The sequence below is a fragment of the Bos indicus genome, chromosome 8 (genome assembly GCF_029378745.1).
Source record: "Bos indicus isolate NIAB-ARS_2022 breed Sahiwal x Tharparkar chromosome 8, NIAB-ARS_B.indTharparkar_mat_pri_1.0, whole genome shotgun sequence".
NCBI classification, from domain to species: Eukaryota; Metazoa; Chordata; class Mammalia; order Artiodactyla; family Bovidae; genus Bos; species Bos indicus.
The window spans coordinates 7,665,016-7,679,471 of record NC_091767.1 but is presented as its reverse complement, the minus strand read 5'-3'; the positions used below and the strand labels follow the sequence as shown (position 1 = coordinate 7,679,471).

Sequence of the window (14,456 nt, the reverse complement as noted above, 5' to 3'; positions counted from 1 at the left end):
CCTATCATGATCTACTTTTACTTGTTTATCAGTTATTACTTAATTTTCTAATCAGTTTCATGCTTTTCGCAGATGTCATCTCAGTGTCTTATTTTCATTACTTCACATACTTTGGAACAGAGTAGAATCAGCTAACTTTCAAATCTATAGGACTGATTTTTAAATATCAGTCCGTGACTCACTATATAGTCTTGATCACGTCTTTGGACATCGGTGAGCCTCAGTTTCTTCATCTATAAAAGGGGAAGGAGTGTGTCTGCTGTCAGTACTAGAGGCACTACTTGGAATGCCCTGGCAGTGTGACGGGCTTTGAGCAGGAAGGAGCACAGGCACTCTGCGTTGGTATTCACTCTCCCGTTTGATGGGCAGATCCTACGACAGAGAGTTTTTATAAGTTAATTTTAGATCTCCGTGCCTGTCAATCCGTGTCTGTCGACTATTACAGATAATTACAATAACTGTAACATTATTACAGTTAACCCCAAAAATGTCAGGGACCTAAGACCTTTTTTTTTCTTTCTTTTTTGCTGTCTTTACCTTTCCCAAATTCCTGTTTGCAAGCATAAAATAGAGCCAACTTTTTCAGTCCAAATGTCCCCACCACCCCCTGAAACCTGTGGAGGTGCTTCTCTGCGCAAGTCTCCTTTCTGTTTACCAATTCCACTTCTGAGTTGTGCTTAATAAATATCGGAGAGGAGGCTCTCGAGGACCAACGATGGATAATGAGAAAGAAATTCAGGCTGTGAACAGATGTGCATTTGGGAGCACAGCTGTGAGCCTCAGCGTGAGAGAACACGGCTTCACGTCAGAGAGGAGACTCAAATGCCTGTTCAGTTTCTTCTGCTTCTTCCCGTCTTCAGCCTCCAGAGGATGAAGGTGAGGATTCTGCTCACAGGGTTGTTCTGAGGCTCCTGAGATACACATGTGAAAATGCTTTGCCAATTGGCAAATATTAGAGTCATGCTGGCTGTTCTTGTAGAAAGGGAAGTTATCTCCCCCATGTCCAAAAACTATATAGAAATATATTAATATGGAAGGAATATGTGTATGGAGGACAAAAAATGTTTCCTTTCAAGATAAGAGGATCAGTGGTAGGAAAACTATAAGCATTATTTATGAGAGACTCTTTTTTGATTTTATTTATTTTTTAGAGCTTTTGTGTTGGGGTGTAGTTGATTAACAATGTCATAGTTTCTGGTGAGCAGTGAAGGGACTCAACCATACATATACATGTATCCATTCTCCCTAAACTCCTCTCTCATCCACACTGTCACACAACACTGAGCAGAGCTCCCTGCACTAAACAGTAGGTTCTTGTAGGTTATCCATTTTAAATACAGCAGTGTGTATATGTCCATCCCAAACTCCCTAATTGTCCCTTCCCCCTCATCCTTTCCTCCAGAAAACATGTGTTCATTCTCTAAGTCTGTGAGTCTCTTTCTGTTTTGTATGTCAAGTTATGAGGGACTCAAATGAAGGTCTGCCTGCAATCTGGGAGACCCAGGTTCGATCCTTGGGTTGGGAAGATCCCCTGGAGAAGGAAATGGCACCCCACTCCACTATTCTTGCCTGGAAAATCCCATGGACAGAGGAGCCTGGCAGGCTGCAGTCCATGGGGTCACAAAGAGTTGGACACGACTGAGCGACTTCACTATGAAGGTCTGCAAGACTATCTTTTAATCCCTTTTGCAAGTAATTCTCTGGAAGTGCAGCCAAATAAAAGAAAGAGTCTTTGTGAAGTGGGGTAGGTGAACTTGTCTGCATCAGCATGGTCAGGGAGCTAATTAAAAATGCAGACACTTGGCCCCAGGCTGGACCTCCATGTCAGAACTGCTGGGGCTGGAACTCAGGAATCTGCAAACTCCCAGCTGTGATAATGCAAGTTAAGCAACGACTATGCTAAGAAATCATAGCTGACTCCATTAGGAAGTAGTGAATTCATGATTTAATTTTGTAATAAAAACAATGCAAAAAAAGAAACAAAGTAGATTAAAGTCCACAGTCCCATCAGTACCAAATATACCAGTAGCTGTTTGCATTTCGACATATGGGCAGCATGTTTTACTTACCACTACTGTGGTTTTTTAAATAAACATGTATATGGTGTCTCCAAATAAAAGAATTTTGTTCACAAGCTAGTAATTATCACAAGAATTTAAATACTATCCTGGTGCCATTTTTACACATAATTTGCCTAACAAATTTCAAGCTTCGCTATGTCAGCAGAATCAAATGTAGGTGACACAGTAAGCATGCATCTGTATTTTAACACATTTTCACAGAAATGCTGTCTTCCTTCCTGAAGTTTTGCTTAGCACCCTCAAACGTTTCACCACCTGAAAACAGTTTCCATCAAATTTATCATTGTGGGGAGTGAATTTCCACTGTGGGAACATTTTCAATTTGCAAAATCGAAACAGCCACATGTGTGTCTACTCATCGCCAAGCCTAAGTTGGCAGCCACTTTGGCCCAGGGCACACACAAGTCCAAGTTCACTGCCAGCTCGCCCAGCAGCCCCAAGGTACCCAGGCAGGAGTTCCAGCTCTGACAGTGGGTCCTGTGAAAGCACTGGGCAGATATCCCACTAGTATTGAAAATACTGCACAAGGCATTCACTGTGGTTTCCTGACTGATTCCATCACATGCTCTACAATCTAGCCAATGGAAAAACTCTGTTTTCTGAACAAGGGTTTTGTCTCCATGTCTTTGGGAAAGCACTGTTTCTCTATATGTGGATACTACTTAATCCTAGTGGAATTATGCATGGCATTTTTTTTTCGGATGTTCTCTCATTCTCATCCTTTACTCTCTCAACTCCCAACTAACAAGTGTGAAAGGAATGCTGGAATTAAAGCATCCGTATTCAGTGACCTCTCATGGAACCATTAGCTGAAAATGTTGATAAGGAGCTTTTCAATGAAAGGATCAGGCTGGCATCACCTGAACCCAGATCTATCTTAGCATCTCTGAGGTGGTGCAGCTGGGTATTTGAGCCTCCTGACAGATGAGCCTCCACGTGACGTGAAGCACATATCACTCCTATTAGGCATCCCTATCAGAAGAAGATGAACCTGGATGTAGTGAATCCTGCAGGGTTAGTTCTATGTATGAGAAACACCAGCAACCTCAGACATGCGGCTGATACCACTCTAATGGCAAAAGACGAAGAGGAATGAAAAAGCCTCTTGATGAGTAAAGGAGGGTAAAGGAGGAGAGTGAAAGAGCTGGCTTAAAATTAAATATTAAAAAAATTAAGATCATGGCATCCAGCCCCATTAACTCATGGCAAATAGAGGGGGAGAAGGTGAAAGTGGTGACAGATTTTCTCTTCGTGGGCTCTAGAATCACTATGGATGGTGACTGCAGCCATGAAGTCAGAAGACGTTTGTTTCTTGACAGGAAAGGTATGACAAGCCTAGACCGTGTGTTGAAAAGCAGAGATATTACTCTGCCACCAAAGGTCCATATGGTCAAGGCCATGGTCTTCCCAGGGGTCATGTACAGTTGTGAGAGCTGGACCATAAAGAAGGCGGAGAGCTAAAGAATTGATGCTTTTGAACTGTGGTGCTGGAGGAGACAGGAGAGTCCCTTGGACAGCCGGGAGATTAAACCAGTCAATCTTAAGGGGAGTCAACCCCACATACTCATTGGAAGGACTGATGCTGAAGCCAAAAGGCCAGTAGTTTGGTCTTCTGATGCGAACAGCTGACTCATTGCTGTGAACGATTGAGGGCTGAAGGAGAAGAGGATGAGATGGCTGGATGGCGTCATCGACAATGGACATGAACTTGGACGAACTTTGGGAGATGATGAGAGACAGGGAGGCCTGGTGTGCCACAGTCCGTGGGGTCGCAAAGAGTCGGACATGACTGGGTGACTGAACAGCAAGAACAATGAGACACAGGGGAACCCATTATGAGCCATCATGAGGAAGCAAACTCCAGAAAGCGGAACATTCCACAGGGCCACCAATCTGGATCTGACAAATCAACGGCATGAAACAAACCCAAGCAGGGGCTAGGGTGGGCGAGGGTGGGAGGTCACTCCAGTAAAGGTGGCCCAAGGGACTCAACCATCCCATACAATGTGTGAAGCTTGTCTGAATCCTGAATAGGACAAACCAACATCAGGAAGCCCTTTTTGAGACAACTGGGGGAAACTGATTATGGATTGGATGTTAGATAAAACCACAGAGTTACTGCTCCTTTTGTTATGTGTGATAATGGCATTGTGATTATGTGAGAAAAATGTCTCCATGTTTTAGAGATGCGTACAGAGTATGGAGGTGACACAGCATGTTTCAAGCCATGAGTTTCATTTCACTTCAAAGTTTAAATCCTTTATAAAATGATTTGTCTTAAAACACTTAAAGTATTTCCATCAAGAAAATAATTTCTAAGCCTTCCCTGGCTGTCCCGTGGTTAATGCTCCATGCTTCCAGGGCAAGGGGTGTGGTTGATTCTTGGTTGGGAAAACTAAGATCCCACATGCTGGGCAGTGTGGCCAAAAAAGGAAAAAATAAAATAAGTAATAATAATAGTATCTAAAGATAAGTGGTGAATCTGGGAGATGTGTATAGAGGTGTTCATTATACTTATGTTTTATATTTTGAATTTTTTCATTCAAAACAGTTTCGATCTAAAAAATTATATCTGAACCATCCTTTAAGGATTACTTAGTGTTTTCTCACAGGTAGAAGTGATTTCTTCTTGCTCAGCTCACAAGACCTCTCTTTTGAACGCCACCTGCCTACCCTGCTTGTTGTGACTTGAGTGTTCGTGTCTCGTCTTACCATCCCTAGAGAACAGATATCTTCCTTGCTTCGTCTCTGTGTCTTCGCTGCGCCTGACACAGTATGCAGTTTCTGTGACTGAGTGGACACAAGAATGTAGTTTCTAAGAGCCAGCACTGTTAGAGCACCTGTGACCATCATGACCACAAGTGGAGGGGGTGATCACACAAGGCGAACTGCCTTCATTCAGGCTGAGTTATCCTGAACAGGAGACTCGAAAAATGAGTTTTGGTTCAAGTTCTTTGGCCTCTTTTTAGATCAGAGTCATAAGCCCATCATTGTATTCTTCTCATCTAGGAAATGGGCATTGCGCTAGAGGATTCATGGAGGGGGGCAACACTTGGAATGCTTAGACGTTGGCCAATACTCCATAAGGATGCAAGGAACTCACCAATGGGAGGCTGGTATCTCATCATGAGACACCAGCCAGTGCCCAAAATGAGCCCTGGCTCTGCTCATAGGCTCACCTGTTCCACCTTGAATTGGCCCCTCACGTCTGTCAGGTGAAGTCAGAGAGTTGAGATTTTGGCCAAGAACACGACAAAATTTCCAGACACCAGACTTAGGAACCAGTCAGAGGTAGGCTGTCCCCGCAGCTCACTAGCTCAACTGGGCTTCAAGTCTCAAGTCCATCTCATCTGTAGAAAGAAGGTGGTGCTGCCCGTTTCACAGTCACTAAAGAAGCTGTGACTGGTAGTTATTTGTATATGTGGAGTAATAGTGAAGTATTTATTAAACACTTACTTTATGGGCCACGCACTGTTCTAAGATGTGCCAGGAGCATGGAATGACTCATCGAATCCTTACAGCAGTGTTAAGCAAATTTCGCAAGGACACAGAGGTTGAACAGAGCAAGACTGGGGTTCAGACCTCTGCAACCTTGTCTTTGGCGCTCTGTGGTCTGTCTCAAACACGACAGTGTTTGTGGGGTGTCTGGCTCAGTATCTGGCACAGGAAGGCCACTTAACACATGAGAGTACCTGGTATTTAAAAAAATCTTTTTGTTGCAAGGCATGCGGGATCTTAGTTCCCCAGCGAGGGATCGAACCCAGGCCCCCTGCACTGGAAGCAGAGTCTTACCCACTGGGCTGCCAGGGAAGTCCCGGTACCTGCGCTTTAAAAGAGTAAACCAGAGCCACAACGTTGTACTTTGTGTACCTCAATTTTTCAAAATTAAAAAAGTAAACCAGCGTCAAACTGATTTTTCTGTCTTGCCACCATGTGCATTCCAGGGTTGACTTCGTATAATAGAAGATTTTTTCCCTCTACATCCACTTCCTGCCTCTCAGATAGGCTGCTTCTGGAGCAGCCAGTGCAGGTGGAGGGACTCAGAGCCATCAGCACTTCTGGGGCCACGTGGTGACCTGCCATTCACATTGGCCTCTCCGGGCCCTCAACCCGAGGGGAAAGGTCAGGGACTTCAGGGGGTCCCAGGCCAGCTCAGAGCACCGTGAGGCTCTCCTCTGTCACCCAGCTCATCCTCCAGTTACGATTTATTTAGTACCCTGTCTGCTCTGGCTCTTTCATCTGGTTTGGTCTGGATAACAACCGTATGACTTATGTACAGGCCCTTTGACCTTTATAGAACCTAGGGAGCTGCACCCTGTGTCCACATTACAAACGTCTTCCACACACTAACTTGGACTTGAGCACGTCAGCTGATGAATGAACCGCCACCTGTGTGTCAACAGTTCCGTCTCGTCCGGATTAGCACTTTCATCTGAGTAATAGTGTTTGCACAACTGTTTCCATGTTTTGGTGCCTTTTCCCCTAATTTTACACAAATGGACAAATAGTCATTGGAATTACACCTGTGACTGTGGGTAAGTGCATAATTAAAAGACATCTGTGAAAGGCTAAAAATAGACCAAGTTTTTCCAAATAGGCAAGACATAATTGACAGGTTATCAGTATTCATTTAAAAACATGCTAAAAAAAAATGGTGTTCCATAATGCCAGGACCAGGATGAAGGAAGCCCACAGACAGGGTAATGCAAGCAGAAAAGTGCATGGAAACCTGGTTTAATTCTGCAGAAACAAACTGCCTCCTCAGCCCCAAACAGGAAAGTCTATTGTTTGGCTTTTTTGGCATTCACCTTTGAGTATGTTTTTTCCAAAAGTCTTTATATATGAAAAGGAGGAATAGTTTCATACTTCCCCATTTTATCGGTGAGAAGACTGAGTCTAGAAGATGAGATGATTTGCCCAAGTTCACCCAGCCTATTGGTTGCTTGCTTGGACCACCCACTTCCCCTGGACCAGGAAGGAGGGAGACTGCTGTGCCAGGCTCTTCCTGGAATTCCACACCTCCCCTCTCCATCAGCTCTCGGAGGGCTTTTCCTTCAGAGGCAGGTGCAGTCCCCACAGAGATGAAGATAAGGTGTCAGAACTCGAACAGTGAGCCCTGGTGATAGAGCCCCAGGCAAGGCACCCATGCACCCTCTTTGGGCAGGGAGGTCGGGGGCAGGATAGGCTGAGAACTCCTTCCAGCCCCTGACTCCGTCACCTTCAGTGTGATCTTAGCAAGTCATCTGGCCACTCCATCCTCAGCAGTGAAATGAGAATAACTGTAGCCACCCTATGGATGCTATGTGCTATGCTAAGTCACTCCAGTCGTGTCCAGCTCTATGTCACCCTATGGATGCTATGTGCTATGCTAAGTCACTCCAGTCGTGTCCAGCTCTATGCCACCCTATGGACTGTAGCCTGCCAGGTTCCTCTGTCCACGGGATTCTCCAGGCAAGAATATTGGAGTGGGTTGCCATGCCCTTCTCTAGGGGATCTTCCCAACCCAGGGATGGAACCGGCGTCTCTTAAGTCTCCTGCATTGGCAGGCAGGTTCTTTACCACTAGCGGCACCTGGAAAACCCTATGGATGCTACATGAATATCCAGTAAATCATATCTATCAAGTCCTTTCAACCTGTGAAATGCAACTGTAAATAAAAGGTTCTAAGGTTGAGGCTGTGTTTCAGGCTGCAGGCATCTTCCCTGGGGCCCACATTGATCTCCCTGCTCCAGTAAAGGTCTGCACGGGGATCTGACCTAGTCCAAATAAACAAGCATGAGCCCCTCCCCAGCCTTCCCCTTCTCTTGCTACTCCCCCACCCTCTCTGCACTACACGCACACACACACACAGCATACACACGGTTGCTCTGCCATGCACACACACACAGGTGCACGGGTGTGCGCTCTCACACTTACACATATACCCTTCTCCCATCAGTTCTTCACTGCTGGAAGGAGCCCAGTATCCCCTGAGTGCAGCAAAGCCCCTGAAGCTCCTGGGACCTGCACATGTTGCCTAGGGCTTCTGCACGGACCCTGAGTTTCCTGGCTCCACCCAGCCTGACACTGCTAAAATTTCACAGCAGGGTGACAGCCCAAGCACGAGGCAGGACGCTACTCGTCACATGCCCTCCTGATTAACTCGGGCTCCAGTCAGAGCCCCAGGGGTGAAGGGACCCTGGAGAACCTATGTGTTTAGAAAACCCATGGAAAACCATCTGCATACACACTGCTAAGGAACTGAAGGACAAGGAAGTGTAAGTAGTGGTGATTTAATCTGAGGAATTGTATTGATACTTCTCGTCAAGTTATGTGGATGTCCAGTTCTGTTGTTTAAGTGGAGAGAAAGGTTTGCACAGAAAGTTTAAAACTGGTGGCAATAGGGTTGACCAGACAGGGTTGGTCATTTGCACAAGTGCAGAACCAGATGTCCATGTAGGGAAAATTCTAGAAGCTGCTGCCCGCCGACCCTTCGTTGAGCCAGGAGGAAAAGCCTGAGACCCAGGGAGTCTTCCCCAGTGCTGGGGCTGACCCTGGGGCAGGTCTTACACCCTCTCTGGTGCTGAGCAAGTCATTCACGTCTTTTTTCATTTTTCTGCTTGTACCAATAAGATGTGCTTGCTGTTAAAGAATTCAAGGAACACATAAAATCATAAGAAAGCAAAAGTCACATGAGGTCCTATTATTTGAGATAAACAATATTAACATTTTAGGAAATATCTTTTTGGAGCCCTACTTTGCATCAACACTCCTACACACACCCACACACACATTTTTTTAAATTTGCTTTTTCCTTCTGTTGGAGGTTGGGGGTGGGGGTGTTCTACCTCCTTTTCTGTCTCTACCTCCCCCGCCAATAACCTAAGTAAACATCTTGCTGTTTATCCTCCCAAACCTAACCCTAAGCCTATACAGGGGTTTCTCGTCTCGTTCTTTTGTTTTTCCGAATGTGGGTAAACCTCACCTGCTTCGTTGCATGCTGCCCTTCTCACCTAACAATATGTTGTAGAAATTCTCTTAGCCTCGCTGGTAAAGATCTAGCACTTTTTAAAAATAGATGTATCATATTTTAGAGAGTTTTAAAGTCCAGCTTTATAATTGGTGAGCAGTTACAAAGTTTTTTATGTTCTGGTTTTTGATGCTTTATTGCTGCAATAAAGCATGTATATCTTATACATTCTTATATAATGATGTCTTGTTACACGGTGAGATTCTTGGAAGAGAGATTGTAAATCGAAAGGTATGTACATTTTTTCATTTTAATAGAACTTGAAAGATTGCTTTCTAAAAGTTTGGTAACATTTAATCTTTTATTTGTTCAATAAATGTTTATTAAGCACTTATTCCATGCCAGGCACTGTTTTGGTAATTTAGATTTAACAATGTATAATACAAAAGTTCCAGTCTTCATAAAGCTTTCAACCTAGAAATGGAGTGAGAGAGAACAGATGAAATAACAATAATAAATACTTTTGTACCAGAAGTGTAAGAAACACAATTTTCCCTCTATCATCAGCAATTGGCATTACCATTCCTTGTATTTATTTCCCAATCTTATTGATGTAATATAGTGTTTCCTTGATACTCTGATTTGCATTTTCCAATTGGGAAGTAATTTTAGCATTTTCACATGCCTATTTAGTGATTCACATTTGTGTTGGATGGATTGCCTATTTATATTTTTACTAATTTTTCCATTGAGTAGATTATATGCTAATCCCATACTTCTTGTCAATTTTCATGAGCTCTGTGTATGTTATAAATAGACATTTGTCTGCCATACAGTTTGCAAATCTTTCCCCCAATCTATTGCTCATCTACTGACTTGATGCTTAGTACCTTTAGCATTTGTGAATTTGCCTTTTTGTTATGAATATGTCTTTTTATTCTCTCGTAGTTTCCAGCTAGTCTATCTTGGTTCATTGTTATCTCCAGCTCTGAATCATATGTTGTTATTTTTGTTGTTGTTCAGTCACTAAGTCGCATCTATTTCTTTTGCAACCTCATGGACTGTAGCCTTCCAGGTTCTTCTGTCCATTGGAGTTCCCAGGCAAGAATACTGGACTGGGTTGCCATTTCCTTCTTCAGGGGATCTTCCTGATCCAGGGATCAAACCTGCATCTCCTGTGGCTCCTGCATTGGCAGGTGGATTCTTTACCACTGAGCCACCAGGGAAGCCTGGGTCATACATATTAGACTCCTAATTTTTCATTAAAAATTTTTTTAATATTTTTTTCAGTATACCTGGAACTTATTTTTAATGTGGTGTGAGATTGGGGTCCAGTTGCACTTTCTTCTAAGTAGATATATATCTTCTCAATACCTTTTATTAAAATAAACCCTCAGCTCTGCACTGAATTAAAATGCCACATTTCCATATGTACTGGACTCTGTTTGCATGCTTATTGTTATGTTTCACTGGTGAGACATCTGTTCTTATACCACTTACATGCTATTTTGATTATACTCTCCTTTTTCGTAATTTTAAAGCTGGTATAAAACTTTATTTGGTCTTAGAAACTTTCAGATAATTTTATCCAATTAAAAAATCATACTTATTATTGAAAGTACTTTTAATGTCTGTTGGGAACAAGAAATAAGCCATAATCAAGAAAGAGAAGAAATGAAAATAATTACAAAACAGTATGATGTAAACCTTCATTGCAATGAATTTGAAAAGTAAAGGAAATCAAAGACCTCTTATAAATCATATAAATTATCAAAATGGTGTAAGAAGGAGGAAAAATAGTAAGACACAAATTCCTGTAGAAGAAATTGGAAGTTTATTTAAAGATCTATTATTTAAAATCCCAGGAACAGAGGACTTACCAGCTGAGTTCCATTTAGCCTTTAAAGAACAGATAGCCCCAATGTTATTAAATTACTCAAGATTATAGGAAAAAAGATGAGCGTCCTGGTATGTTAGGAAGCCAGCATCATCTTAATTCCTCATAGACTAATCACACTTGGGAATATAGATTTTCATTCAAAATAAAATATTAACAAATAGGATCTAACCATGAATCAAAAAGACTAATGTACTGTAACCTAATAGCTTTTACTCCAGAATGCAAGGATATTTCAATAGAAAAAAATTTATCAAGATAATTCATTACATCAACAAATTAAAGAAGAAAAATTACTGTGTTAATAGATGTTAAATAGGCACCTGGTAAAATTCAGCAGCCCTTCCAAGTACAAACCTACTATCCCTTACCCAAGATGTGGATCCCTAAAGATCTCTGAAAACTGAAACAGTGACCTGTCACTTTGGCGCTATATTTCATTTGATGTTAAAGGTGATCCAAACCAACAAAAGAGACTACTTAAATACAAGTAAATACAAAAAAGGGGTTTTGCTGGTGGCTCAGCAGTATATAACCCGCCTGTAATGCAGAAGACCCAGGTTCAATCCCTGGGTCGGGAAGATCCCCTGAAAGAGGGCATGGCAACCCACTCCAGTATTCCTGCCTGGAGAATCCCATGGACAGAGGAGCCTGGCAGGCTACAGTCCATAGCATCACAGAGAGTCAGACATGACTGAAGCAACTGAGCACGCACACCACAAATACAAGGAAAAAAGTGTTATTCTTTAACAACGTGAATTATCAGAACTGTTTTCATTATTAGTAACTAAAACTAATTAGTAATTAGTTTACATTGTTATTACTACTAATAATTAGTAATTATTATAGTACTAATAAAATTAGTACTATATTACTCACATAGTTTACAATGTTCTGTATGAGAAATATACTAAAAAACAATACTTGTGGGTTATTTGTTATTATGGTTCTGTATCCATTATTCACAATTATTATAGTCTTTTCTGATTTCAAGATGATTTTGAAGAGAAATAATACGAGGCGTGTGCTTTTTAACTCTGAAAGAAATGCTTTACGGTGTTACTTTGAGTCTAAAAGGCTGCTGCTCGGAGGGCTAGCGTTTATGTATCACTAAGAGAGAGGGGGAGATGCTGCTAATTACCGATGAATCATCAACTGTAAGGCGCTGAGATGCGGGAAAGGGGTGCACGATGTATATATCCTATGGCAGTCAGGAACCCCGTCATCCACACACCCTCCAGACAACAGCCCTTTCCTCCATAAGCACCGGCCTGGTGGGGGCGGGCCAGCGTGAGCTGGAGCGTGGTGGTCTAGGGTCAGCCCAAGCTCCAAAACTGGCTCTGTGTGTCTGACCAGGAACCAGCTATTTACCAGCTCAGACCTCCCACTTGCACTCATTTTGGAGATCTGAAGGATGATATGAGATAGGTACAGTTGTTGGCAAGAGTAAGCTCTCCCCGAACAGCTGCCCCTGGAGTGAGGGCGCTGATGACATGGTGGGGATGCTGGGGCCTTCCCCACATCTGTCACTGAAGTCTCTTTATTCAATAAAAGTCTCAATCATATTCCATTCGCCTCTAGAGAACTTTCCCAGGTATTACTGAGAAGTTGACCTTGGGTGCCTGTGCTCTCACTGTGCTGTGAATTACAGCATCTCATCTGAAAACCTGAGCTGGAAAGAACCTCAGAATGTTCTCATGGTCCTCGAGAGGGGATGTGATCTTCCCAAGTTAAGACTGAAACCCAGACCACCAGATGCGTTGGTCACCTCTTTCTAGATAGCAAGGCTCCTGTCCCCAGGGCCTGGGATCCACCCCAGCAGGTTTCTGGCACTTTCCTCAGACCAGACCATCTCTGAGTCCTAAACCCAGGCGTCTCTCCTCTCTGGGCCACCTCTTCTGGCTCTTGGAAAAAGATGCAGACAAGCTTAGCCCGCCCAAACCCCTTCTGAACTCATGTTCTGACTTTGACATTCACACTCCCCACTACTGCCTCTCTACCTTTGTAATCGGCCACCGGAAGGGGTTTGGGGGTTCTCTTGTGCACAGAGGTTCTGAAAACTAACATCGCTGATCTGCTGCATACTCTCTGACAGGATGGGAGTGGTGAGCAGCAAAAGGCAGGTCAAGGAGAAGGGTAGGAGTGGATGGAGCCCTGTGAAGACCAGCACTCAGAGCAAAGAGCCCCCACCACTGCCATCCCTGGTGAGTGACCTGGGTGCCCAGTTGGAGAGGGTGGGCGACGGGAGCACAGAGCCTACCTGTGTGGCTCCAGGGCTGTTACCTGTCTCCAGCCAGGGCCAGCACCATCTCTAGATAATTCAGGGCTCCGACAAACAGGTCCCCTCCCACGGCCACCCTGGCTCAAGTCGTGGTGGTGGTATAGTATAAAATTAAGCAGCCAGGTTGTTGAGTCAAAATTTATTAGCTGTGTGCTTCGAAGCAGGTTACTTACCTCCTCTATGCTTCAGTGTCTGCATCTGTAAAACGGGTCCAGTTAGAATGCCTTTCTGATGGGGCTGTGACCATATGCAGTGTATATACAGGTATAGAAGGCACACTGCCTTTAGCACAGGACCAAGCCTGGTAGGCCCACCTGTTAATTCTTAGCCAGTTTTCAATGGGCAAGGGCAGCCTGAAGAGAAAAGGAAATAAAGAAATGTCAACTTGAAAAAAGGAAATTGGGGGAGTCTGGAGCATTTAGCAACATCTGCTGTCCCATCACTGCCCAGAAGCTCCTGGAGATCACTGTCCCCTCTGGTCTGCTCACAAAGCACCATTTGATGGTACCATCCCCAAAGATGCACTTTTAGACGACTATTCATGTCTCCTCCTGCCTGGCCACCTACCCCTTTTCATTTGGGGCAGCTGGGAGTCATGCCTGGATCCCCCACTCCAGATCTCTCTGCCCTCATCAGCATATCCATCTGGCCATTGCTTTATTCTGACAGTGACCTGAGGTGGTTGGGGGAGAGGGGATTGCTAATCCCATTTTCTAGAGAAATCTTCTCCATCTATGTCCCAATTTAGTGCAGGGCTTGGCAAATAACGAAATGTTTGTTGAATGAACGATTGATTCACTGGGCAAACTCTGACTTAAATTGAGTTTGTTACTTGCTAATAAGTATTAGAGTTTGGAATGCTTTTAACTTTTTTTAAAAAGTCACATAATATATATTAATTATGGAAAAAAATTATAAATACTCATTTGTCCCACTGCCCAATGATACCAGGATTTTTCACTTCAGAGCTCCTGCCTCCAGACCCCTTTCCTGTATGTTACTTATGTGTTTATATTTTCAATGGAACCATGCGATACATGCCTTTTTGCAAAATGCTACTTCAAAATTGTGTTCAGTAAATATAGAATACAAAAGGAATATTTGTAACACATACATCAAGTTGAAACTAAGAACAAAATGAACACCCAGCACAGCACCCCCTCACCCTCAGAAGCAGAAAGTGACCAGTTGAGACCGTCTGCTGCCCCCAGTCCATCATCGTCACCTCGGGGCTCACTGACCTGAGTG

The 14,456-nt window shown here is 43.5% G+C and overlaps 1 protein-coding gene across 4 annotated transcripts in view; it reads left to right on the top strand.

Annotated features, from left to right (window-relative positions):
* Positions 1-14,456, top strand: part of BLK (BLK proto-oncogene, Src family tyrosine kinase) — a 51,990-nt gene that overhangs the window by 20,435 nt on the left and 17,099 nt on the right. For 2 of the 4 annotated variants that reach the window (XM_019965802.2, XM_019965803.2), the window contains exon 2: positions 13,023-13,131. In XM_019965802.2, the coding sequence (XP_019821361.2) occupies positions 13,024-13,131 (108 nt within the window). In that variant the 5' untranslated portion in view covers position 13,023. Of the gene's footprint in view, positions 1-8,189; positions 8,339-9,006; positions 9,322-13,022; positions 13,132-14,456 lie in introns of those variants that run through there. The other 2 variants (XM_019965801.2, XM_070794399.1) reach the window with 2 other exon arrangements.